The sequence below is a fragment of the Lonchura striata genome, chromosome 1 (genome assembly GCF_046129695.1).
Source record: "Lonchura striata isolate bLonStr1 chromosome 1, bLonStr1.mat, whole genome shotgun sequence".
In the NCBI taxonomy this organism is placed as follows: Eukaryota; Metazoa; Chordata; class Aves; order Passeriformes; family Estrildidae; genus Lonchura; species Lonchura striata.
The window spans coordinates 12,568,695-12,594,164 of record NC_134603.1 but is presented as its reverse complement, the minus strand read 5'-3'; the positions used below and the strand labels follow the sequence as shown (position 1 = coordinate 12,594,164).

The following is a 25,470-nucleotide window of genomic DNA, read 5'->3' as shown; positions in this document are numbered from 1 at the left end:
AAAAATTTTATCTATTCTTATGCATGACCACCTGGAAGACAAATAGATTCAAGGACTTTGAAGCTGAAGACTGAATATCCAACCTATCTAAATAAACTCAGCAGTGGGAATGTCAGACTGGGACCATGGGTTCCTGTGGAATATTTCTGCCAAGTTCTGACAACTTGGAAATCCTCTCTTAGAAGGAGAGATTATACAGAATTTGACTCGTTAGCATTAAACCTTCATAGGCAGGAAGCTCCCATATCTGAAATTAAAGATGCTTGAGCCATTCTAGCTAAAAGGAAGTCTGGCAAGACTAAAGTCTCTTATTCTTGTTATGCCTCATACTTAGTTTCTTTTCAGGAATGGAATGACTGCTATACAAGTGTTACCATGTGTGACTGCCCGCAAGAGGAGAACGAGGAAGTGACAGACTGAGAAAAGCACCCTCCTTTCACAGCCCCCCCAGTGCTGAAAAGGTACCGGAGCAGGAGTGGTGACAGACTAAGGTTAACTGCCTTGAGAGGGCTCTGGGGGGGACCCATCATCTTCAAGCCTTTTCCTGCTGAAACTGCCAACAGCTAAGCCAAATGTAACAATAGTTTTGCAATATGGAGAAATATCTTCCAGACTGTAATGAACAAATCTTGTAACGTAGGCAACTAAGCAGCAATGAGTAATACTAAATAACCATGATATTCACAGGGCACACATACATATGCATAATACACATACCTGTAATAATGACAAAGTGCTACAAGACAAAAAAAATTACCTTCACTAATTTGTTTTTGTCACCGTCTTCCCGATGTTGGTAAATGCACTGGCTAAGGACAGCATATAGTTTTTCCATGCGAAATATACTGACGTTCTCAGTTACCACGGCAATAGAATGCAGCACTTGCTGAAGAAAAAAAATGGAAACCAGAGTTCAAAATAGCACAAGATAAGCTGCAAACAGAAAAGGTAGGACAGGTGTACGGCCAACTTCCCATGTGAAACTTTTTAATAGTTGCCACTCTGCTACATGCTTATTGAGTTCTGGGCCTATTATCAAGCAAATAAACTAAAAATACCAAAACCCCAAACAAAAAAACCATCCCAAACAAAATCAAGCAGCTACAGTTTGGAGGGTCACCCAACTTATTGTCTGCAAGTGAATTCCAAAGAGGCTTTCTAACGCAAGCAGCAAGTTCCAGTGGCACCCCTGTTAAGCAATCAAGTTTTCCAAAAGATGAATTTTATGACTGTAGCTCTGTCCTCACAGCTGAGACCTCTGTAAGGGCTCTCCAGTACCATCTCTCCAGTAGGCAGTACCTTCAGAGCACATGCTGCTGGCACCCTGACTCTAGAGAAACCCACGTGTTTTCCCTACACAGACAGACATGAACAACATCTTCCTTGCAAGGGGAAGGGGAGGGACAGGCACTGATCTATCTCTGCTCTTTGGTGACCACTGACAGGATCTGAGGGAACAGCATGAAGCTGTGTCAGGGGGAATTTAGGCTGGATATAAGGAAGAAGCTCTTCACCTAGAGGGTCGTCAGGCAGTAGAACAGGCTCCTCAGGAAAGTCGCTACAGCACCAAGTTTGACAGAGCTCAAGAAACATTTTGACAATGTTCTCAAGCACAGGGCAGAATTGTTGCACTCTATCCTTCTAGATCCCTTCCATCTCAGATATTTTATCATTCTATGAACACAACCCCATGAAATTTGCTTGCTTAGGAAGCCTGTATTGAAAAGTTAATTTCTCTCTTCTCACTTAAATTCTTATCGTGGCAGGTAAACAGCAGCCCGCTCTGGTTTGACCTACCTCCAGGACCTCAACCTGGCAATTTCCTGAATTCTCCTCACTGCAACATCTCCTGAAGAAGCCCACATCCATATACCCTCTCCAATTCATGCAAAGGAACTTCTCTGACCCCCTGCAGCTAGGTACATTTTTGACCCTTTCATGAACCATACTGTAAGATAAACAACTTCTCTCCTACAGGGGACTGGAAAAACCTTGTAACACTGTACCTATATGAATGCAAAATTCTATCACTGGATTTTGAAAGCATTTGAGAAGAGCAGATATTAGTATTTTATCCAGAATGATCTTTATGTCAACCTACTAACTTCAAGGCAAAAGTAATCTCTGCTAAAAATCAATTTATTCTTCCAGTTCCTAATAAATGAAAACATGCAAACAGCAAGCCGAAACAACCCCCCAGTCTATCATAAAAACTGACAAGACACTAATAACCAGCAGCATTACCAGTTTGTCAGTGGGCCATTTTAATATCTAACAAGCCCTTTTACATTAAAAATAGGAGATAATCCAGTCTCCTAAAATTTAGTTCACCAAAAGCAAAAACAACAGTCTACATCAGCTGTGGAAACAACAGTCATAGTTGTTGAATTATTTCACCAGCTATATATCCCTCCCATACTTTGTCTGAATTGGCATTGGTTAACAACTGACTTAATTTACAACTCTGTATATAGCAAGAAAATGTCCTGTTTTGGTATTAACAAAATTAAAATTTAAACTTACTTTGAGTTCACAGTAATCCACAAACACTCTCTGTGTGCCAATTTTCATTGCCTTCCCAACGCATCCCAGCTGTTTCTCTTCCACCTGAGAAGATCTTGCACGAGTCATACGGTGTACCCACAAATCTGCAACAACACGAATTTCTTAAATCAGCATTTCTCTTTCCCTGAAACAAAGTATGTGTGTACTGTGTACTTGGAGAACCTCTCTGCAACAAGAGAGCTAACTGTTACCATTTTTCACCGATAAATGCTTAACACTTTTACCTCCTTTCTGGCAAAAATCTCTTCTCCATGAAAACTAGAGACTTGAACACAAAAAAACCTCAACACTAGACAAAAATGCAGAGGAAAACCAGGGGGAAAATCCTGTTGCCATTACAGCACTGCACTGTAAAACTCCAAAGTAATTTAGGTTAGAAAACACATCTCACACTGCAAGCACTGGGACATAACTCTTCTATTCCACACATGACCCTGGGCACACACTGCTTAAAGCACAGCTTTTTAAGTTACGCTTCTTACAGCTGGAAAGATTCTCATGCAATAAAAGACAACCAGTGATTGTTTTTCAGTTAGATACCATGTGAAAAACAAATGGCAGAATCAGAAACTCAGCAGCTGCAGAAATACACGAGTTTGGCTGGCTTAACTTGAGGGGCAGCACCATTATGCAAGAAACACTGTGCAGTGATTTGAGAGACAAGCAAGAACAGAAATCAGGAAGGCTAAAGCCTGGCAGGCAGTGTGACCCTCCCCAAGGAAGAATAAAGGGGTGAATGACCTGTTTGATCTCTCACTTACCATCTGAACACCCGCTCTCAGAAGTTCCGGCTTTTTGACAATCTGGCATCTCACTCTGCTCTCTTAGGTCTAAATGTTCTCTCTTCTTTCCAGAAGGAGATTTACCCACAAGGAGAACTCTCTCTCTTTCATTTTCTGTCCCATTTTTCTGTCGTTCTTGAAGTACATTTTCATGTTCTTCAATAGGAATATCCTGAGAGGGTGTAAATTCAGTGCAATCTGTGTTAGACTCTTCATTGCTCTCCACTTCATTTTGGTTTTCAGGAATTTTATTCTCTTTATTGAACTGAATATTCCTCTTCTTTGCTGCAATACTTGAAGACTTTCTGTTCTTTTTGCGTTTTCTTTTTGACTTATCTACAAAAAGATACAAGCAAAAGTAATCCAAAACATTACCAAAACAAGAAACATGTTCATCTTACTTGTCTGACAAGGAAAATGACCAAATGAGCTTAAATATCACTGCCTATCTTCCCAGACATGTGCCTAGAGAAAAAGGTGAAATTTAATGAAGAACCAGGCATCACAGGAACCTGTTAGGTCCCAAGAGCAGAGGCTTCAGCACCTTCTCCAGGAAAGTCTAAGTAAAACACAACTTGCCTTTAGAGCAGGGGGTACTGACATCCACAGGCCTTGGTAGCATCTTCAGTTTTTCGTTACACTTTGGGTCTGTTTTCGTACACCCAGGAACAGAGTCCTCCTCTAGCATTTCACACAAGTAAGAAGCACAGTCTGAACCTTGCAATAAAGAAGAGAGAGCAAAGAATGGTGTCTTGCGTGGCTGGTTACAAATATTGAGATAAATCTTTAAATCCTCAGTGACAAAAAACATACCTCTTTGCTCACGAGATTCTTTGATTTCTTGGCAGCGTTGTTCAAACTCTTCATCCATTTCCCCCCTCACTATGGAATAGGCAGTATCTCTCAAAGCACAGGCTCTGTGCCTAAGGAGACGATCTGAAATTTTACAGTCAGAATTGAGTACTTTCTACTAGCCAATTAACCCCTTTATTTTGTTTACTTAGAAAGTTTTTCTCTTGCCATAGGTAAGTTCTGAAGGTTCTCAGTCAATCTTTTCAGCATGCCAACTGATAAGTTAATTTCTAAAGCAACAGCAGTAGCTTCCAATCAACACATCACAATTTCATGCCCAAATAAGTTTATTTGATAGTGCAACATTCACAACCTGGCCAGAAATGCTCTCTGGGGATCTTTTAAATTATCTAATCCCACATCTACTGTACACAAATGACATTTATCAACTTGTACATTTAAAATTTTTACAAATACGCAATAAAACCACATCCTCACCTCCAGCATCTTTAGCTGGGTTGTACTCTAAAGCATTGCTACAGATTAGATCAATGTCTTTTAGAAAGTCTCTTGCAGTTGGGTACTGGTGCATGTCAATCTTGGACAAAACTGTAGAAAGGTCCATGGGTTGTTTAATAACAGTATTGTAATCAGGTACCTACAAAGGAAATATACATGCTCAGGGATTTAACATAGCAGCCACCAAAAATAATTATTTTCATAAAGTCAAATAAAGGACTTCTTAAAAATCCCAATATGATGCATCCAAAGATGCAGAAATTCCCCAATTAGCTTACTGAAAACAGAAAAGCTATTTCAGCTGGCTTTGAAGAGACAGGCTAGAAGAGGGAAAAACAAAGAAACAGGGGGGTGAGGAGAATGTGTGGGGCAGAGAAGGGAACCAGCATCCAGAGCAGGACTTGTTTCACTTCCTTTCAGAAAATAACAGCAAAAAACCATTTCTCAGTAAAGTCACCTGAGATTCTCTTTGTTTTTGACAGCAAAAAAAAAAAAAAAGGCTGCAGGAATTGCACCTCTGAAGCACCTGTCCTAGGCATCTAGAATGAGATAGCTGGACCCAGAGGTGCCAATTTCTTTATTAAGACAATAGAAGGACTAGTTCAGATGAGGGCATCTATGTTTATAGTTTAGATTATTCAGATAAAGACATTACAAGGAAAGGAAGTAAATCAGTGGACATGTGGGGAAGCAGGACCTCATGGAAATGCAAAGTTATCTCAAATTTTCAGCTGACTTGGAAGTATGTGCCCCAGCCTACACTTACTTAATGAATTAAATGAGAAGCAGATGGGAAGAAGAAAAAAATCACACAGCCTTTATGGTTAATCTTATACCAAGGAAAGCCCCTGAAAACAGAATCTGAAAATCTGACAAATTGCTGCTTCTACTCCTGTTCTTGCAGAAACTATTGACAGACAATTGAAGAGCTCTACGCTTTATTACAACAGCCCTGGAAGTACTGTTTATAGTTACAGAAAAAAAGAGAGCTCTCTCCTTTTTAGTGCTGTAATACACCTACATATCAAAGCTTTTTCATGTGTTGGCATTTGATATAATTGGCACTTGGACTAGATGATCCTTGTTGGATGACCCTTCTAATGGAAATAATCTCAACTTTTTAAGAGGTTTTAGCAAGAACACAGGGACTTCAGTGAACACTCAAATAACAGACATTTGAGTAACCCAAAGAGTCAAAAAAAGTAAAAGCAAAACAAAAATTCACCTCCCATAACCTGGGTATTTATAATACTATGATCCTAAAGACAAAGATAAACCTTCCTAGAAGGAACACACAAACACTGAGGAACATGCATACAGAGAAATTATGAATACACACAGTTATAATGGTATTGCAGATCAACACTAATTTACCTCCTCTGGGTCAACAGGCTTTGTGAATGCCCTGAAACGTTTGTCAATGACAAGTCTGTGAGTCACGTCTCTTAAGTATATCCTCAGTTCACGCAGCGTATCCTCTTCCTGCTCCTCCACTTGTTTTATTTCTTCCTCTGTCAGTTGTTGAGGCTTAGGTGGTGGTGCTACAGGCAGAACTTCCAGCGGCTGCCGAGCTTAGGTTAATTGCAAATTTTAGTCAATTCACGGGACTCAAATGCAAGCATATGCAAAATAACTGATAGGAAATTACCCTGAAGAAACACTGTATTGTATTAGCTGTTAACTTAGTGATAGCAAAATTTTATATTTTGAATATCCTCACCTGCGTTGTTTTTTGACGCAGGAGGTTCAGCAGCTTGCTTCATAACTAAGTCCTCAAAAAAACTTCTTCTTTCAGCACAGGTAGGCCACTGGATTTTGAAAACTTCTTCACAGTCATTATTAAATAAAACTTTTATCTAAAGCATGAGGAGAAAAGATATTTCAGATATAAGGCCACACATATTTTTTGCATTTTTTTATATTCTAGTCTAAAAAGCTGGGTACCTTCCTAAACTAATCTTAATCAGTTGAGTATTCAAAGTTAAGCTATGTAAAGTCATCTTCTTGGCTTTAAAAGGCTAAATTTTCATAGCATGGCAAATTAAAACACCTGTTCTGAGGAATAGCATCTAGAGTTTAGGCTCCATGAAAAAAAGATGTGATAAACCACTGAGTTGACAGTCACCACTTCCATGGTTGATTATTTTGTGTTTACCTGCCTTTCCATTCTTTAGCTCGAATCTTTGTGGCAGCTATAGAGGGAATGGGCAAGGTTCAACATACAAGTGCCAGCTTTTTGTTAAGGTGTCTTTTAAAATTCTGGTTTTAATTAATTTAAATGAAGTGTCTGAAGTTGCCTATTTCCAGGTTGTACTCTGTTTTTTCATCTCTATTACCAAAGGGTATAGAAGCAATTTCATTCCTTATTTTAGAAAGCATTTATTAACAGCACAAAAACTTTTGCTACCAAGACAAAATAATCAAAGAGCATCATATTCACATTTTGAACACCTTCCTTTAACACTCTCTGATGTTGCTTCAGAAATCCCAGTGCAGTTTGAGGGGAGGGGGGAGGTAATTTTACCACAATTGTTTAGAAAGCTCAGCAGGTTGTCTTACTGAATTTTGTTAAGTATTAAAAATTTATTGCCAAGTTACTTAAACAGAAGTTGGACTTTATCTTTCCAGTATGTCAAGTTTTCACCTTCCGGATGTAAAAAGAAAAGGAGATAATAATGCAATTATTTAAATTTGAAATTACATTCCATCCATAAGTGTACTTTTTCAATAAAAATATCTTTCACTTTTCAGTAAAACAATCTTTTTCCTATCTCAAGCACTGTATGTTCTTCACTAAGCACGTACCTCACCATCTTACAGTCACCAAAATGACTGCCTGAAGCAAATTTGTACATCTGTCTAATAAGCATCAGTGTGTGAAAAGGGTGAAAGAGTTGAGTTGAAGACAATCTTTTTACTCAGAAAACACTTTAGACAAATGCCTTCACAGCATTGTTTTTTATCTTAGCAAATTTTAAGAGGGTTCGGGTGCCTAAATAGTAACAGTATGAATTCACTTTAGAGTGGCACAGCATTCCCATGCTTCAAGGAGTTATAAACTAACAAACAAAAAAGTATTGATAAATACCTCCTCTGGGAGATCTTCATGTTTTACATCAGTTGTTGCAAGGAGCAGAACCGGAGCAAACGTTGGAATGTTTTGCAGTAGTGTTGTAAAAACAGCTTTCACTGTAGGTCCAACAGTCTCCCACCACAAAGGGATTTGTGGGACATAAATGATACTGGGTGCCGTTCTTTCAGCTTCTCGCATCAACTGGCAAAATGAAAGCTCAGATAAGAAAGCTACATCCTGTAGAACAGGATACTAAATTACGCATCAGTCAAATTGTCTTATGAAATAGGAGTACATGAAGCTAAAACATCAAGTCAAATCAATAAATTAACTACTCCTTAACAATAAGGTAAAGTTTTCACTTTAATTCAAACAGACATGGCTACACAGAAAGAAACAGACTTGAATTTCTACTCCATTTCAAAACTTCTTACGCGTAAGAGAACTCCTAAAGAGCCTCAGCACTCAGCCAATCTGATGGTGTCCCCAAAAAAACCCTCGCCCTTCAGCAAGGTGTATTAGCCTGGAGAATTGCCACACAACTGCAGCTACAGCAATTTCAGTTCAGAGCATGCACATACCCAACACAGACTCTGGAGCACAGACTCAAACAAACACCTCTGTGAGAAGCCTGCTTACAATGTGTCATTTCAAGAACATTTTATAAGAGGTGACCATTCTTTTGTCTGCCTGAAGAGCTAAATCACAACTTCTTACTAGCACAAGATCTATCAGACCAGATGATATGTTTTGGAAGGGTACAAGCCACTGCTTACAGATGGCACCTCAATCACAGGAGACAAAATGCATCTACTGCCAGAGGGAAGTGACAAATTTCTCCATGTGCCCTCTCAGACTAACAATATTCAGAGAGTTCCTGTCAAAAGGTGGGGAAACGCACATGGTATATCTAGGCAGTCACTACACAGGGTAGTTGCTCATCCACAGATGCAATCATCACATAACAAAAGGAAAATTGTTCCTCCTATGTGACAAACAAGCCATGGAATGTGTCTGTCCTGACTCCTACAGCTCTCCAATGCTGCTACTGAATTCTGTGAATGTAGAAATATTTTAATACAGAAATGCCAAACAAAAACTGCCTAAAACTAAAATAGAAAGAAACCAGCACTAATCTGGTTATATTTAATTTTCCTAGTTATAGAAAGCACACCAGTGTAACAATCTAAGTGTTATATGAATTTTTAACTCCTTTAACTGCATGTACTGCAGTGCTGCAAGCTGTATATGTAAAAGAACCTTTCGCCCCAAACCTTGACTGTCCTATGAATATAATAAAAAACAGAGCTTCAGAAAGTGCATGATGCCATCAGGCTGATTCAGAGCCATCTACTGAGAGCACAGAGGCTTAAGAAGCAATGAAAACTTCCTGGATCCAACACAGACCAGCAGGACTTTTTGTCACATAGAGTGCTTTATGAGCAGCATCTCCCATCTTCCTGAGCTACTAGCAACACCCTCACTGCTTCCTTTAAAAATTAAAACATGACTATGAATACCATCCTTATACAGTATCATTCCATCTAAGAAAAAAGTGGATTTCCAGACAGAAGTAAACATAAAAGCCTATTCCAACCAGGCCTCCTCCATTAACAATGAATTTTGCTTATTTCACAAATTTACATACAGTTTATATTCAGTTTGTAAGTCATACCAGATTAATGAGAAAAAATATACCTGTGCACATGTTTCTTCTGGGGATGTGATGCTAACAAACAAAGCAGGCAGGTCTAGTGTATAAACAGGAAACTTCTCTAGGGCATGGATTACTGCAGGTGCCAGATGAAAAGCCTGCCCACACCCTGGATCTTCAACTAATAAGAACCGTGGCCTGAAAGATGTTGGCTGGCAACGAGGATTTCTTTAATAGTAAGAAGAAAACAAGTTTAAAAACAAGTGATTAATAGGCACACAGATGTTGACTTTTTTTCTATATGCTTTTTTTTTTGGTTAAAACACTCCATGTTCCACCAAATAATAAGCTAGTCTGATTAGGAAGACTATCAAAGCCTATTTTCTCAAGAACTGGTACCATGCCTCCACTAAGATATCCTGCCAGGCCCCAGCATGTCTGCCATTCCTTTAGCTGGGCTAAGTAAGACCTCTTAAATCCTTCAGGGAAGCTGCCCAGCCAATACACACACAAAACTGGTCAGTGACCTGACATGGGGCAGAACAAGAACTCTTTCTTTTCTATGCACAAACCAATCTGGGTCTCTTCACTCCATGTTCACTACCATTTTCAATGGGTCTTGACATTAGGAAACTGAGATCTCTACACCTGCCCAGTTTAGCTAAAATATGGCTGTAGTGCCTGAAGACAGTGGTAAGGAAGAAGCATACCAACATTTCTAGGAAAAAAAATAGCAGTAGGAAAAACACATTAGCTGTATCTGAAGAAGCACACAATTAGATTGGTTAAATTACTACTACAGTTTCCTCTTTGAACTGTCTATTAATTTCCTAATCATCTTGTTCTATGAGCATGAAACACACTTGTGAAGAGGTTGTGGGTTTTTCTACCTTACGACTATTGTACCTTTACTTGCTGAAGTCAAAGATCTTAGAGATCAAGCTCAGCAGGTTACATTTTCTGGACAGCACAGCAATAGAAAGGGAGAAGAATAACTGACTCAACAGTGACAACAATAATCTACTGCTTCAGCTGTTGATTTATACAACTTCCACAATAAAACATCAAAAGATCAACAAACTCTGTAGGTTAAAGGTAGGAAATGCAGACATGGTTTTTCACACAGTGTTTTAACAAGCCATTTCTCAATTTAATTTCTTATTTAACAATCTTGGAAGGCAGAAGGGAAGAATATGGCTACACAAATCCTTAGGGTTCTTTTAAGCTAAAAGGGCAGACAGCACATTTTTTGGGTCTTGAACCTTTGGATTAAACCAGCATGTTCTAATAATCTGTGGACCACTTTGACTTAGGCAAGTAGGGCTAGGTCAGTCAGTTTGATGGGCCAGGGCAGTTTATTCAGTTAGAACATTAGTGCCCAGTTGGATCTTCACACTTACTTCTTGCAATTATTGACCAACCCCACACACTCATCACTCCTTCAGCCAGCACCCCTCACAACAAAACAGTTTACAGACCCAGCCATCTTAAAAATGTAAACATAAAGGGGACCAACAAGACCTGTTTAAAGCGAGGAATTCTGCCTTTTCACGATCAGGTATTTTATGAGTTGGATTCTCTTCAAAGATTGATGGTGATTCCTCTTCACTATCAATCACATAATTTCCTAAAATAGGATTTAAAGATGAGAGCTTTGTTGACTTTCCTGAATATTTCAAATCTCACTCTTGCATTAATTCACCTTTGAAATCAGTGCAGGAAACCACTCTCTTGTATTTTGTTTGAGGGCATACACTAAATGCTATTTTCTGAAGGGTTCATTCTACCCCAGATGTAAGATCGCACAGTTTCTACAAAGCTGTCTTATGTCCCACAATTTGCATCTCTGTTGACAGGTTTCTCTGTTGACAAAAACCTCAGAGTTTTTCTTCCCTTGGAATAAATTTGATTAGGAACAACTTCTGTACTTCCTAGACACCTTAAAAACCCAATGAGATCACTGCTTTTTGAAACAGGTTCTCCCACCAGATATGAGGAAATTAAGTGAATGTCATGACCACAGACTTCTATTTGTCCAGAACTAGAGACCCACACAACTTCTAAATAAGGTTTCTTGAAGATCACAAAAGGAGGAGATAATGGGAGGTGGACAACAGAGAGGGGGTGCAATTATCCATCTCCCAGCCCCAGTGCTTTCATTGTGTTGGTGGGTCTCTACCTCTGTTTGTGCATTCATCAGTACAATTAATCCCAGCTCTATCAGGATTGATACTGGGAGAGCACTCTCCAGAGATTAGCATAGGAACTAACTATTCACAGACCTCCATTAATCAAGGGAGAGTGTATCAATATTGATTTGTTCTCACCAACTGACAAACTAAACCCGATTAAGGCTGATGCAGCAAGGAGCATGAGCTCACTTATGCTATGGGAGCCAAGTCCTAAAGTACAACTAAAACACTGTATTTCAAGTCACTCATAGCTGCCATCCAGCACTCTGCACATCCAGGTTATAAAACTGAACTGTCATTATGGCTGAGGGGGTTTATGTGTGTTATTGCACATATCAGAAGCTTTAGCTTTGGCAGAATTTTAAATGAATGGATGTTGTTATACCTTGCTGTTGGTCCCTCTTCAGTGCAAGCTCTGCGTGAGGAAACACTCTCTGTAAGGCTTGTAAAATTCTTTCCAATGTGTTTTCTAACAGTGGTTTTAAAATAGGTGACAGTGCTCGCCCAGGTGAAGCCACAGCCCTTTGTGAAGCTGGAACAGTCTTCTGCATGGCCATGACAAAATCCTTTGCTGTTATTTTAATTGAAGAAATGTCTAACTGCAGTTTCTCACTCCTTTCATATATCTGAGGATAGCGGCGGCGCAAAGCGCAGAGTGCAGCTTCAGCACATAAGGCTTTAATATCGGCACCACAGTATCCTAAGGAACAAAACAAGAATCAAACGTTATGTCAAGACCAGGCAACACCGAAGTCAAGGCCAAAAATTCCAAAGTACAATGAAAGACTTTGCATGCAGCCAAAAATTAAGAGGGTAAGAGATAACTTAAAGAATTAATGCACTGCAGAGAAGTTTTGACATGTGCCTCAAGCCTGGTATCTTGCACTAAGGAAACAGCCCCCTAGTCAAAATTTTACTCCTGAGAAGGATGGCCTAAACCCATTCAGTGGTCTGAGAGAAAAAAAATAAAATTGAAAGCAGCATCTGTCTTGGTTTGCTCCCAAGACATGCTAGATGCATCACTGCCTTGCTCCACAGCAAGGCACAAGAACTCACTGGTTCCCCAGAACTCAGCCATACAGCAACCTACAGTGTTTTCAAACTCACCAACACATTTCTCAGCCAGCTCTTCAAGAAACTTGTCCAATGGCTTCAGCGTCCAGTCTCGTGTGTGAATTTTGAAAATCTCTTTTCTTGCCTGAAAACAAAACACTTGTATTTTAGTTTGCCCTAAATTTTCTCTTAAAACAACCACAACACAGAACGCCCAAAACCCTCACACTAACACAAATACTTTTCTCATCTGCTAAACTCTGAAGTATTTTAAGGGTCAATTAATATGCTCTGTTTTTTCAAGCAGGAAATTTCCTGGTTCTAAATTTGTTACACTGAAATCTTGCTGGGAGCTGCAATGAAGTAAAAGGCATTTATATCTTCCATAAAAAAGTGAGTTTTCACAAGTGTGAGATCCACAAGAAAATACTGTAGTAAAAAACCCCAAACTTAGCCGCAAACAGGTTTTTTACAGAAAATTCTTTCAAATTCAGCAAAATTTCATTTTGTCAATTAGTTAATCAAATTTGCTCTTCTGACAGTTCACGCAAGGAAAACAATCCTAGCACTCCATTCCCAGTTGCTACTGTTACTATCAAGTAGAACAATAATTATTACTCAAATTACTGTCACTCATACAGAAAATGTCAAATGTTGTCTATCTCCATCTCTGATCTTAGCAGGATTTTCATTGAAGTATTTTGTGGCACACAGACTTATTATGGCAGGTTTCTAAAATTCTTCCACAGTGGGGAAGTGTGTATTAGATCTGTTTCATGGCACTTCCTCTACTGTTCCTGAGAGTATATAAAAACTGGAGAAAAATGTTTGTGTTAAATGCACTTTCCAGAAAGTGCTAAGAAAAAGAACTACACCAGTGACAGCCAGAAAGAAATCACAAGAATTGCATTCCAGTTTTGCTTGCTACCCCCACCCACAATATTTCTTAATTGCCTACTGTCATTGAACTAGAAGATTCACTAGCCCTGCACCTGTGCAGTGACTTCACATTTTTGTCCAAGTCTCTATTGCCGAGTGTCAGTAAGAACATCAGTTCCTAACATGCTTAATCGGTTCCAGCACCAGCCTGGATCAAAGCTTTTGCTACTAAAAAAGAATTCTTGTTTGCACACCATTTCTTTCAATCTCACAGTGCTACAGCATTTCTTCTTAACTAATTCATAAAGTAATTTTTAAACATTTTGGTGAGTAGCAGCACCCCATTTTCTTCACTGGTCGTACAGAAACCAAAACTAATAATTAGAGGACTAACTACCTATTACAATCATTTTAATGATACATATTCAGTGCCAGGTCTGCCCTCCACAGTACAGCATAGTCTCTCCAGTGAGCCCTCTTTTGTCCAAGCAGTACAATACTGAGGAGACTTTCACTGTTCCACAATCCTGCTGTGTTGCAGGGGTTTGTTACAAAGATGGACTCTGCCACATTAAGCACTGAGGTAGAGTTGGAGTTCTGACCTCTTTGTTTGGCAAGCTGAAGAGAAACTCTCGATCAAAGCGTCCTGGTCTTCGCAAAGCAGGATCTATAGAATCCAGCCTGTTGGTGGCTCCAATTACCACAACCTCTCCTCTGCTGTCTAAGCCATCCATAAGTGCCAGAAGTGTTGATACAACAGAGCTAAGAGAAGAATACAGTTTTTACTCAGCAGTTAATTTTCTTCAATTCCACATAATGACCAGTGCTCACTCATAAAAGATGAGCTCTTATTGATAAAATGCTGACTAGAAAAAAGACAAATCATTTTAAGACATAACAAAATAGATAAGGTAACACAGACCTCGTGGTGGTAGCAAATTTAGTGAATTGTTTTTAATTACTATTTAAAGATTATCTGAAATTAAGTAGTACTGAATTACTAGTTTTCAGGATAAATTAATGTGTTACATCAAGTTAAATAGGTTATGGTCTTATTTTCACAAAGATCAAGCAGCTTCTATGTTGATAGAAAACATGCCCTACCTATGAACTTGGTCTTGTTTACTGGACCGTACAGGAGCAAGACCGTCAATCTCATCAAAGAAAATAATTGAAGGTCTCATCTGGTAGGCCTACAGTGAGAACACAGGAATATTGACATCAGTAAAACAGCACTGTTTGGAGGAGAAATGCACAAACAACACTGTGGTTGCAAAGTCACTGGAAGGAGATTTTTCAGACCAGCATCAGGGATTTCTACTCATTGATCTAAAGTAGTGCAGTGTCATGAGTAACAAAAGGCAGGAACATAGGTCAACCCACTGAAACCCACAAATCACACCACTGGTTTTTACAGCTATTTGGCAACCACCAAGAACAGAGCTGGGATTTAACTGTGTGACAGGTTCTGGAAGCAAGCTTTGTTACCATTTTCAAAATGCTTTCACAGCCTGCATTTATTTCCCTCTGATCAAAAATCACCACTTCTTGAAACCTTTTTTGCAGCTGTTTGGATTTTTCTTTCCTGAGGCAAAGAGTTGGGGGTGTGTGTTGCTTTGCAAGGTTCTCTTGACTGCTTTACTAACTTTTCCTAATTAATCTCAAGACTTACAGCCTCTAAAAATGTTACTGAAAAATGAAACCCTGACAATCACACTTCAATGGAAGGAGTTGAGGAAAAAAGAAAAAATTTGCTCTTGACCACAGAAAGTTAGTTACAACTCAGACAGAACATAATGCATTATTTAAACTTACCTGATCAAATAACAAACGAAGCTGTCGTTCCGATTCCCCGACCCATTTACTCAGGCAGTCAGCACCTTTTCTCATAAAAAAGGCTACTCTCCTGTCACCTTGGCTACATTCATTAGCAAGTGCACGAGCAACCAATGTCTTTCCAGTCCCTGGTGGGCCATAGAATAGACAACCTCTGCAATTTTAAAAAAATTCACATACGAAAAATATCATAGAAAAGTACCTATGAACACCCTCATCCCTGAAGCACACAACTGTTCTCTCTTAAAGCTCTTTTCATTGTTTGTTATACTTTTAAAGTTACTGAAAACAAAGAATCTGAAGTCCTATTTCAATATACCATCACTGAGTGGACAGATGCATTTTTAGCCCAAGCACAGCAAGGTTCTAGTTACAAGTCCAATCAATTGTAAAGCTGATACTGGAACTTTTGAAAAAAGAGTTGATGGGACAGACAATTGGACATCCACTAAACAAAACTGCAGCTGACTAACACTTGCAGGCTGTTTGAGTCCACTTGCATGTAGAACTCAAAACCACTCTGCCTCCCCATTTTTGAAGGCAAGACACTTAAGACATAGTCTCACCACACTGCAAATCTTTGAACCTACATGCTGGATTCTATCCTTTTTTAAAACATTAATTTTATTCTACTGCTAAAAGAACCCAAAAGCACCAACAGTTAAGATTCTGAAGTGTGGAAACATAACAGTATTTCAGCTGAATATTGTCCTGAAAATAGGCAAATTAGAATTTAGAGTTTTAAATGGCAACCCTTACCTTGGAGGCTGAATTTTGAACATCTCAAAGACTTCTGGATAAAGCAATGGAAAAACAACCATCTCTTTTAAAGCGGAAATGTGGTCAGCAAGACCGCCAACGCAATCAAATCGTACCTAGAGATAAAGACAACAGAAGACATTTTAGATGTTAAAGCTGCAAGCTGGATAAAGTTCCATCAGAAATTAGATGTCAACACAAAGGAAACATTCATGCCAATTTTCAAACTGCTTGAAACAAAACTGTAAGCCAAGGCAGTTAATAGATAGCACATTACTGTACAAAAGCTTTCATAATTACTGAAAATGCCTCACTGACACAATGAAGTAAAACCACTTACTGAACAATCTATTTGCACTGGATCAACATCAGCCAGACTTGCTCTGATTTTCATGTGATCTTTAGGAACTCCCTTTAAGTCATTTTTCCGAAAGTTGACAGGAAGAGACCTGATTTGAATTCAGGAGAAAAAGAAAAGCGCTTTCTAACTTACAATGTGGATTTTTGATTTCCTAATAATAGCAAGTGAATGCAAAAGATCTTATAAATGAGTGTAAACTTCCTGAATTGTTAAATAATCGTTCCAGCTGCTTTATGCCCACAAGTAAAGAAAGGAAAATGGTCACTCCAGATATTAAACTGAGTTAATTATTTTAACAACTCTTAGCACTTTATAAATATACATGCCAGTCAACAGATCATATGTAGGAATACAAGCTTAAAACAAGATACTCCTTATTTGCAGACCTTGGACTGACAATGATTCCTGCGAGGAAGAAAACTGCCCCTCCTGACCCCCAAACACACCGATACTTTTCAAATACTTTTAACCTCTATATTCAAAATGTTACAGTCCAAGATGATACTTATTTTAGTTGGTTTTAACATTATAAAGGCTTCCCTTGGAACCTGTGTGCTAACAGACTACTCTGAAAGAAATCTGAGATATCAGGCTGAAAACATATCTGTTAGACTGTTATTAAAATAGTTTTTCTAGGGCATTTGTTAAGAAACCAAATACCCGTCATTTCCTCTATTTATAACATCTTCTGTTATAGTTGCTTTCTCTGTGAATCAGCTACTGTAAAGCACAGGAGCAGCAGAATTTTACATTAAGAAATTTCAGTGTTGCTAGCCCCCTTCCCACCTAGAAATCAAACTGCTTATTAAAATCAATTCTAAAAATCCGGTTGTAGAGAGTCCAGTTACAGTTGTATCAACAGATACAATTCCCAGAATTTTGAAACTGAACAAGATGATGATAGTTAACGCATCACAGTTAGGAAGATGTAAAGTCCTCCCAAGTAGTCTCCTTCCTCCCCTGTTCTCCAATTGCATTAACCTTCTTAAATTTCTGTTCTTCCTCTGCTTCTCAAAATCCTCTTCATCATCAGATGACGAAGAGGAATCACTGCTGGGGACTGTGTGTCTCCGTCTGCAAACATTCAAACAATTAAAAAAATTAAAATAAACGGTAAGTAATATCACAATTGAAGTGATCACTGTCTCAATTTACTTTGAGATCTAGTAAATTTCCAGATTACTGTACTTCTTAGGAACCTCATTTCAAACTACATTATGTGATTTTCTTAGTGACAGCAAAATTTCATTTTTATAAGGAAGATAAAATGTTTAACCCATGTGCAAAGAAATTTCTTAACCAAGTTACTCTTTTTGTCCACAAGCTCTCACCCACAAATCAAGCTTCACTTAGCATTATGTATCTACTCTGTGAAACACCAACCTCCTAATTTCAAAATCTGATTTCAAAACTGTCCTTCCATAACTGCCTGATTTCAAGGATGCTAAATAAAGCGCTCCTATCTAGCAAGGAGTGGCATTCAACACTTGCAGGATGCTAAACCTATTTGTCATTACTATTGCAATTTTTAAGTTAGAATTTCATTTAACATTTTGCTTGCTTTATAGTTTCATACAGAAACTGGAACTGATTCCAAAGGGAAACTAGAATCAGTACCAGAGTGGTTAAAAAAAATTCATTAAAACTTCCATACTCTAACTAAATTGTTTTCAGTTTTAAGAAAGTAATTTGCATTCCTCAAGATATAACAGTCTGAGATTTTTCAGCGGGAGATTTTGGCTTCAATTCCAGAACAAATTAATTCAATTACACAATCTCAGCCATAACCCTCATCATCACCATAAAAATTGCATTTTCTAATAAAATCTAATGGCCAATGAAACAGATGGGCTTTCCCCCAATATTTGCTTTTTTTATACCCTCAGACTACCACAGCAATAACCATACTCTTAATATCTAATTACCAGGAGTCCAAAAACCCTTGAAAGCAGTATTCAGTCATGTGACTGACAGCACTACTGAGTAAGAATTATCACTAACCGAACTCATACCTGTTAGTTCCCTTGCATGAATCTCTCTGTCTGACAGGTGAAGGCCTGTCTGAAAAATACCTCTTACGTTGCCTTGGTTCTGTTGAAAGTAAAAAAATTGGAATAATGTTACAAACAAGTCTAAGAGAAAGCAGGATTCTAAAAGAGGTGGAGAATGGGATGTGTATCACCCATCTCTAAGTTCTGGGGAAGCTTCAAGGGTGAGGAGAAAGGTTGTTTCTTAAAATCAATGCATACTAAAAGCAAAAACATACGCACCTGAGTTTTACAAATTGAAAACTACTAGAAGAAGGTCATCAAGTCTGTTTAATTACTATTCTTTCAAGGGTACATAGGCAGCATTTTTATTGAAAAACAATAAGGATGCCAAAAAGCAAAGAGATAGAATGCACAGAGGGTATATGCATTTAACAAAATTGCAGGAAAGAATACAAGTTGAGTGTATGTATGTATTTTCATTCTTAAAAAACCCCACAACACTCTCACTTACATGCAAGAAATTAGCTCTTAAGAGAAGCTGTGCCTATAACCTACTTTGCAATGGAGCTTGATAGCGCTCAACAGTTTTCCTCTGCCGAAAGAAGTAACGCTTTCGAGTGTCTTCACCATCATCTTCTTTGGCTTCACTTTCTTCTGAGGAACTCCCTGCACATCAATATTATGTTGCACTGTTTAAGTACTGTTGCAAATTACATTAAATTCAGAATGCACTATATCTCATGTATTTCCACCAGTCCACAACCTCTCCTGCTGTAAGCGCTTTGGACAAACAACAACTTCTCTTCCACTGAAAACCTGTTTTGAGCTCACTATGCTACAGCCCTAGAGTCTGTGACTGTGGCTTGTAATATCAGTAGCAGCACAAATTCTTTTCAATAGATGAAAAACACCCAGTAATTAATCCCACCTCAATTATTTAAGACAAAGCTTTTGGCTAGACCATAGTCAAGAAAACTTAAAACAGACTTATCCAACAATGCTACCTTGATTATCAGCTATTTCTTCATCAGTCCTTTCCGTATCAAGGCTTTCCTTAAAAAAAAAAAAAAACAACAAAACCACAAAAGATCAGTCACAAATAAGCAGAAAACCTGTGGGCATATTTGGTGTCTAAACAGTATCATTATCAAGGCATTCTATATACACAGAATATTTAATTATTGTACACCAAGAGAGAACAGGAACATCATTCTGGAACCCAGGATTAGTAAGATTAATAACAAGGGTTTCCACTCTAAAATAGGAATGCAGATCCAAGAAAAAAAAAATCTATGAAAGCAGGCCATGACAATGTTTAGAAAACAAAGTGACTGCCATTCAAAAGGACAGCAGACTAACTTAATTTAATAAAGCAAAACTGTAAGAGAAGAAATATGATTGCTGTCTATCACTGAAACATGAGATCCTCTTGAGAAAGGGAAATCATCTCCCTGTGTTAAATATCCTACTTATATAAAAACAGAAAAATAAATTAGTATCTACTTCTGTGTCGTGGAACTCCTCCAGGTCTCCCATCCTTCGCCGTCTACGCATCTTCTCCATGTCATCCAGTTTTTGCAAGACTGCCTCTGCAGTACTAAGATACAAAGGTGACATATGAAAGTAAAAATAGGCAAGTACAAAAAAGCCCATTTAGAACAGCACACAACCATCATATTTTAATACAGTGTGCACAATGCAAGTCATTGACACTTAGCCAAATTTTTCAATGCTACTTAAAAATTAGGTCAAATGTTTACTTTTTTATAGAGATAATTAAGAACAAATGTATGAGTACATGCAAGTATATGCATATGCAAGTATTATGCATTGTTTTCAGATTTATTTCCCTCTCTTGATGAATACAGTAAAAACTCCAACTATTTTAGTAGGAAAAAAGAATTCTGAAGATCACAGTATATTAACAAAGAAATTATGGCAGTTTTTCATAGCACTTTGGTTGCTCTGCATGATAGCACTGAGTCACTTGGTTCACAGCCTTCCTCAGACAACAGATTGCTTCTCTACACTGCTATTTAAATTTCACATTGATTTTCAATGACTACTTATGCTAGACACAACGTCTTACTGCTGTTACACTTTGCAAACCTTTCAGAAAACGAATTTAGTTTGAGCTTCACTGAGGGAATTAAGCCACAGACAGGTAGAAACCCTTGGATTGCTTCACTTTGCTAGTATCCAATTTTCCTTAGTATCTTAAGTTAAATCTACTAAAAATCATAATGTAAACTGATTGTTTTGGTTCACAACACATAAACCAACCCAGCCCATACATACCAGACCAGGTTGCTCAAAGCCCCAACCTGACCCTGAACACTTCCAGGGAGGTGGCATCCACAGCTACTCCAGGTAACCTATTGAAGTGCCTCACCACCATCACAGTAAATAATTTCTTCTTAACATCTGATCACTCAGATATAGCACATACATAGCAGCTCATCGGAAGTCTCAGCCTGACCAGTGAATGCAGATAGCTCCTGCTGCTAGGAAAAACAAAATCTTTTTCTGTTGTTAAAAGGAGAAAGTCCCTAGCCAATATTTTGCCATAGTACAAAGGGTTGCTAATGCGGCTCATTGTAGTAGCTTTGCAAGATGGTGAGAAAAACCTCCTTACTTTGTTATAAGTTTGTCAAACAAAACAGATTCATTTGTATTGCTGTAACGGCTTTGTTGAAGTCTGCAGCTGCGGCGAACCTCCAAATCCCCATTTTCTTCATTGACTTGCTCTGCAGCTTTTGCATCAGCTCTGGTCTTTAGTGTTCTGGACACTAAAATGTAACACATAAACCTTTCTGTGATGGAAAATATGTCAATCCCTTTATTTCACTCTTGCTCTAGGAAAATATAACACCCCCCACCTTGTATTTTAAAAATGTAAATACTGAATTGGAAGTTATTTTTGTGATCACAGCATTCAGCTTAAAGTACTTCTGCTTAAACTATGTATTTAAAAGTCTGATTTGTATAGCAGCTTTTTAGTAGACTGGAAAGCCAAGCTGATGAAAACAAACACCCAGCTTTTGTTCCATGTAGGAGGCAAATTTATTCCAGTTAGTTCTCTCTGGGAAGGTGAAAGTAAGAAATGCCTACCTCTAAGGTGTTTTCCCTCCATTTATGTAAAATTGTATCTAACAGTGTTTTCTAAAAATTGCTTATGTGAGAGGTCTCTTCTAAAGATGCCTGGTTTTTGGTACACTGTTGTTATTGGACATGAAATGAGTACACAGAAGCTTGGTAAGTCTAAAAGAGAAAAAGACTTAGTTTTATTCAAACATTTGGTATTTATAGAATTTTAAACGTGACCGTGGATTGGAGGATGGAATTACTACTTCTCTAACTACACTGGTCTAAAGATTAATCAGTAATTTCTCTGCACTCACAGAGAAACATGTAAACTATTTTATTTATACATGAAATTGTGTGGGAACTCTGACTCTCAATATGTAAACATTATCAGAAGGCTAAAGAAGTTTTATGAAAACTTTAAAACTTTCAGAAGAAGTAGAAAAGTAAAGTTAATACTTTTAAAAATCAGGGCAACAGTACACTGTCTAAGCATGCAAAATTTTCATTTTCTGCACCATGACACAAAAACCCTAGAAGAAATTCCTCAAGATAAACTGATTATAAAGAACTCAAAACCACAAGAACTAAAGTAAGAACTTTGCTTGCTTTAAAAGAGATCTGCCCAATATTTACCAGATAGCATCCTTTGCTATGCGTTCATTACTTGTACTATCATTACAACAGTTAAGAGAGGTCAGTGAGAGAGTAACAGATGTATCACCTCATCTTTTTAAACACAAGTAGGTAGGTTGATCTCATCACCACCAACTATAAAACTAACTTTGAGCTCAGTAAATGATAATTTACATTACCCAAGAAGAACTTGAGTTCCTACATACAAAGTGCATTTTGAGTCACTTCCCACATTCACCTGTACCTGGCACAATGCTGCCTGGAGCTAAAGGATTTTCCTAGATGCCACAAAGTGACATCATAGCATCAAGCCTGCTTGTGTACTCAGCATGACAAGTTGGTTCAAAGGTGAAATGTTCAACTTCAGGGACACCTTCCCCATGCCAGTGTGAATTACTTTATAATGGACTTGTGTACAGTACTGCAACATCCCCTCCTACCTGAAAGACTGATTTATAGTTAACCTGCAAAGGTAACCAGTTCTGCAGACACCAGAAAAATCATTGACACAAAGAAACATGAGCTAAGGAACAGATTCTTTAAGGCCTAAAAATTCAGGAATTCACACTGCATACTTCCCAAGGCTGAAAGGAATTAATAGCATCTCCTCCTATTTGCATCTCTTTTCAAAAAACTCATTGGAAAATCCTCTCTTTGTTATATATATTCCCACTATTTCAGGTGATTTTGGCTGACGAGTTCAGAAATTTTTGGGGCCAAGGTAAAGGGACAAAGTGACCAAATGCATCCTTCTCAGAAAGCTGGTTAAAAAGGAATCCCTAAGGAATTATACTACATACCTTGTTTATAGTCTTCCTTCTTTGGGCCCGATTTTGGCTTTTCCAACTGCCTACATTAAGAAAGAGAAGAGAAGAAAGGAGAACCGAATTGTATTAGAAGCATTGTACAAAAGTATCAAATCACATTGCATAGCACATTTCACCCTCAGCACTGGGGAACTTTAATCTGGTGCTCCATGTCATGCAAAGAAAAGCCTGTAGACTCCAGGGAAAATTTGGATCCCGAGTCCGCTGTGTAGCATATGCACGCAGCTCTCTAAGGACAGGTATTTCCCATCTTGCTCATCTTGATGTCTCAACAGAGCAGGTAATATCTCAGTAACCAAAGTGAAGGAGAGAATCTCCAAGGACCTGGGAGGAGATGCACGCCTTTTATAGAAGCAGAACACTTTTACTATGAAGAGTGTTTCTAGTCCTAAGACACTGACACATTAACATATTCTTATTCCCTTGTGGGTTTTTAGGTGTAGATTTATCATGATGTGACTCACTGTGCATGCTTTCACTTTTGCTTTTCATTCTATGACTTTATAAATAGAGATTGAACACTGAGAAATACAATACCTTGAAAAGTGTCGATTGACATTTTCACTTAATATTTCCATGCTTTTGTCAAAGCTAGAGTCTGAAGAGTGCAGCATGCTTTTTCTCATCGATCTTGAAGAGTGTCCATTGAAACATTCAGTGTTGCCAGAGGAAAATTTCTAGGAAAAGAATGAAGCATGTATTTATCTGAAGCACCTATTGCCTAATTCCATCAAGGTTAGTCTGTTACACTCATGATTCAAGAGAGTTGCCAACTAATGGCAGGGAAGCCTCGAACTACTTCTGCACCAAGAAGTAGCTCTGATGAAAAAAACCACACCACATTTCCAAGAAAAGACCCAAAATCTTTGATTTCAAAATTGGTTCAGTGATCCCAGTAACCAAAATCTCACCTATAACATGCAGTTGTTCCACCCCTTGGGAAGGGCCAAAAATTACACTACAAAAGGAGGGGTTTGGGGCAAAAAAACCCCAAAACAACAACAACCAACCAAATAAGCAAAAGAGAGAGAGGAAAGTCCCTCTGCTTGCTTTGGATCAGCTGATGGACTGTGTCACTCCTTATCCCTGAAGGGACACTTTCAGGTGAGCTTTGTGCTTCCCAACTGTCTTGGAACAGACCTGGGAATATTCACTTATATCTACTGCTAATAGATCTCTGTAACTATTCCTTCTGTAACAGCATATTTTAACACTCTGTAGCTGGTGCATTTACCACCAGCAATTCAGAATCTGCTTTCCTGTCACTTCAATTACCTGCCCTATTTGCAAATCTGGATCCTGCAAGTGCCTACTGAACTCGGCCAGGCAGCCAGTGTCCAATGGGCTATAATCACAGCTTAGGCCCAGCTGCCCCCAGCTCTTCTGATCTCTGAGGAGCAGCTGGAACCTAAGGGGGTTCATTTCTGCTAGATTTCTATAGCTTTAATCCAACAAAAAAAATTCCTAGTACTGGGATTAAGATCTTTTTGGAAGAGTTTTCCTCCTGTCTCTGTTCCATTTATAATGGCATTCAGAGGGATATAAAAATACTTCCTTGCAGAGGGTAGCATTTATCCACAGAAAACCAAAGGGAACTCAGCATATAGTTCTTCATGGATGTTCATCTTGTTCACATTGATGTTTCTGCAAGGAGGATGCTATCGACTTTTACTATGTGAGGAAAGCTGCGATGACCATGGGAAGCAGCTTGTTCCATTTACAACCCAAGGTCTCATTGTGAGTATGCCAAACTAAATCTCACACTAAAAAGGGCAGAAAACAGACTGGACTATTCTACTTCTTCACACTAATATTACCAAGAGATAATTCCACTGACTGATGGAGATGATGAGTGAAGAAGGACCACAAAGATGTTGAAAGGTTATGCAGGGAGAAAATTACAAGGGCCACAGCCCAAACACAATTTAATCTAACTACTGCTGTAAAAGACAACACAAAACATTTGTACAAATAAATCAGCAAGAAAAGGAAGACTAAAGAGAATCTCCATCCTTCACTTGATGCACAGGCAATGGCATATGGCAATGGATGAATGGATAAGGAAAAGGCAGAAGTACTTTGCCTCAGTCTTCAACAGTAAGACCAGCAGTCCTCATGATACCCAGACAGGGACAGAGAGCAGAAGGAAGCTGCCACAATCCAGGAGGAAACAGTCAGTGACCTGCTACACCACTTGGACACCCACACTTCTACAGGCCCCAAGGGGATCCCACAGCACACAGTGCCACATCCAGTTACTCCTTGAACACTTCCAGGGGTGGTGATGCCTTTCCCTCCGCAGCCTGTTCCAAGACTCAACCACCCTTTTTGTGTTAAATTTCTTCCTTATGTCCAACCGGAACCTTTCCTGGTGCAGCCAGAGGCTATGTCCTCTTGGTCTGCCACAGGTTACCTGAGAGAAGAGATTGATCACCCACAACCTCCTTTCAGGTAGTTGTAGAGGGTG

The 25,470-nt window shown here is 38.6% G+C and overlaps 1 protein-coding gene across 2 annotated transcripts in view; it reads right to left on the bottom strand.

Moving 5' to 3' along the window:
• The window catches only part of ATAD2 (ATPase family AAA domain containing 2), a 29,706-nt gene that overhangs the window by 1,601 nt on the left and 2,635 nt on the right, over positions 1–25,470 (bottom strand). For both annotated transcript variants that reach the window (XM_031504078.2, XM_021546575.3), the window contains exons 2-27: positions 23,541–23,680; positions 22,977–23,026; positions 21,092–21,245; positions 19,960–20,053; positions 19,461–19,509; positions 19,012–19,122; positions 18,478–18,556; positions 17,447–17,539; positions 16,445–16,553; positions 16,105–16,220; positions 15,325–15,499; positions 14,614–14,702; positions 14,112–14,271; positions 12,685–12,775; positions 11,963–12,277; positions 10,907–11,012; positions 9,430–9,613; positions 7,747–7,932; positions 6,379–6,514; positions 6,033–6,229; positions 4,638–4,797; positions 4,161–4,283; positions 3,927–4,064; positions 3,327–3,683; positions 2,524–2,648; positions 758–886 (exon numbers count right to left, since the gene is read on the bottom strand). In XM_031504078.2, coding sequence (XP_031359938.1) covers positions 758–886; positions 2,524–2,648; positions 3,327–3,683; positions 3,927–4,064; positions 4,161–4,283; positions 4,638–4,797; positions 6,033–6,229; positions 6,379–6,514; positions 7,747–7,932; positions 9,430–9,613; positions 10,907–11,012; positions 11,963–12,277; positions 12,685–12,775; positions 14,112–14,271; positions 14,614–14,702; positions 15,325–15,499; positions 16,105–16,220; positions 16,445–16,553; positions 17,447–17,539; positions 18,478–18,556; positions 19,012–19,122; positions 19,461–19,509; positions 19,960–20,053; positions 21,092–21,245; positions 22,977–23,026; positions 23,541–23,629 — 3,615 coding nt within the window. In that variant the 5' untranslated portion in view covers positions 23,630–23,680. The remainder of the gene's footprint in view (positions 1–757; positions 887–2,523; positions 2,649–3,326; positions 3,684–3,926; positions 4,065–4,160; positions 4,284–4,637; positions 4,798–6,032; positions 6,230–6,378; positions 6,515–7,746; positions 7,933–9,429; positions 9,614–10,906; positions 11,013–11,962; positions 12,278–12,684; positions 12,776–14,111; positions 14,272–14,613; positions 14,703–15,324; positions 15,500–16,104; positions 16,221–16,444; positions 16,554–17,446; positions 17,540–18,477; positions 18,557–19,011; positions 19,123–19,460; positions 19,510–19,959; positions 20,054–21,091; positions 21,246–22,976; positions 23,027–23,540; positions 23,681–25,470) is intronic.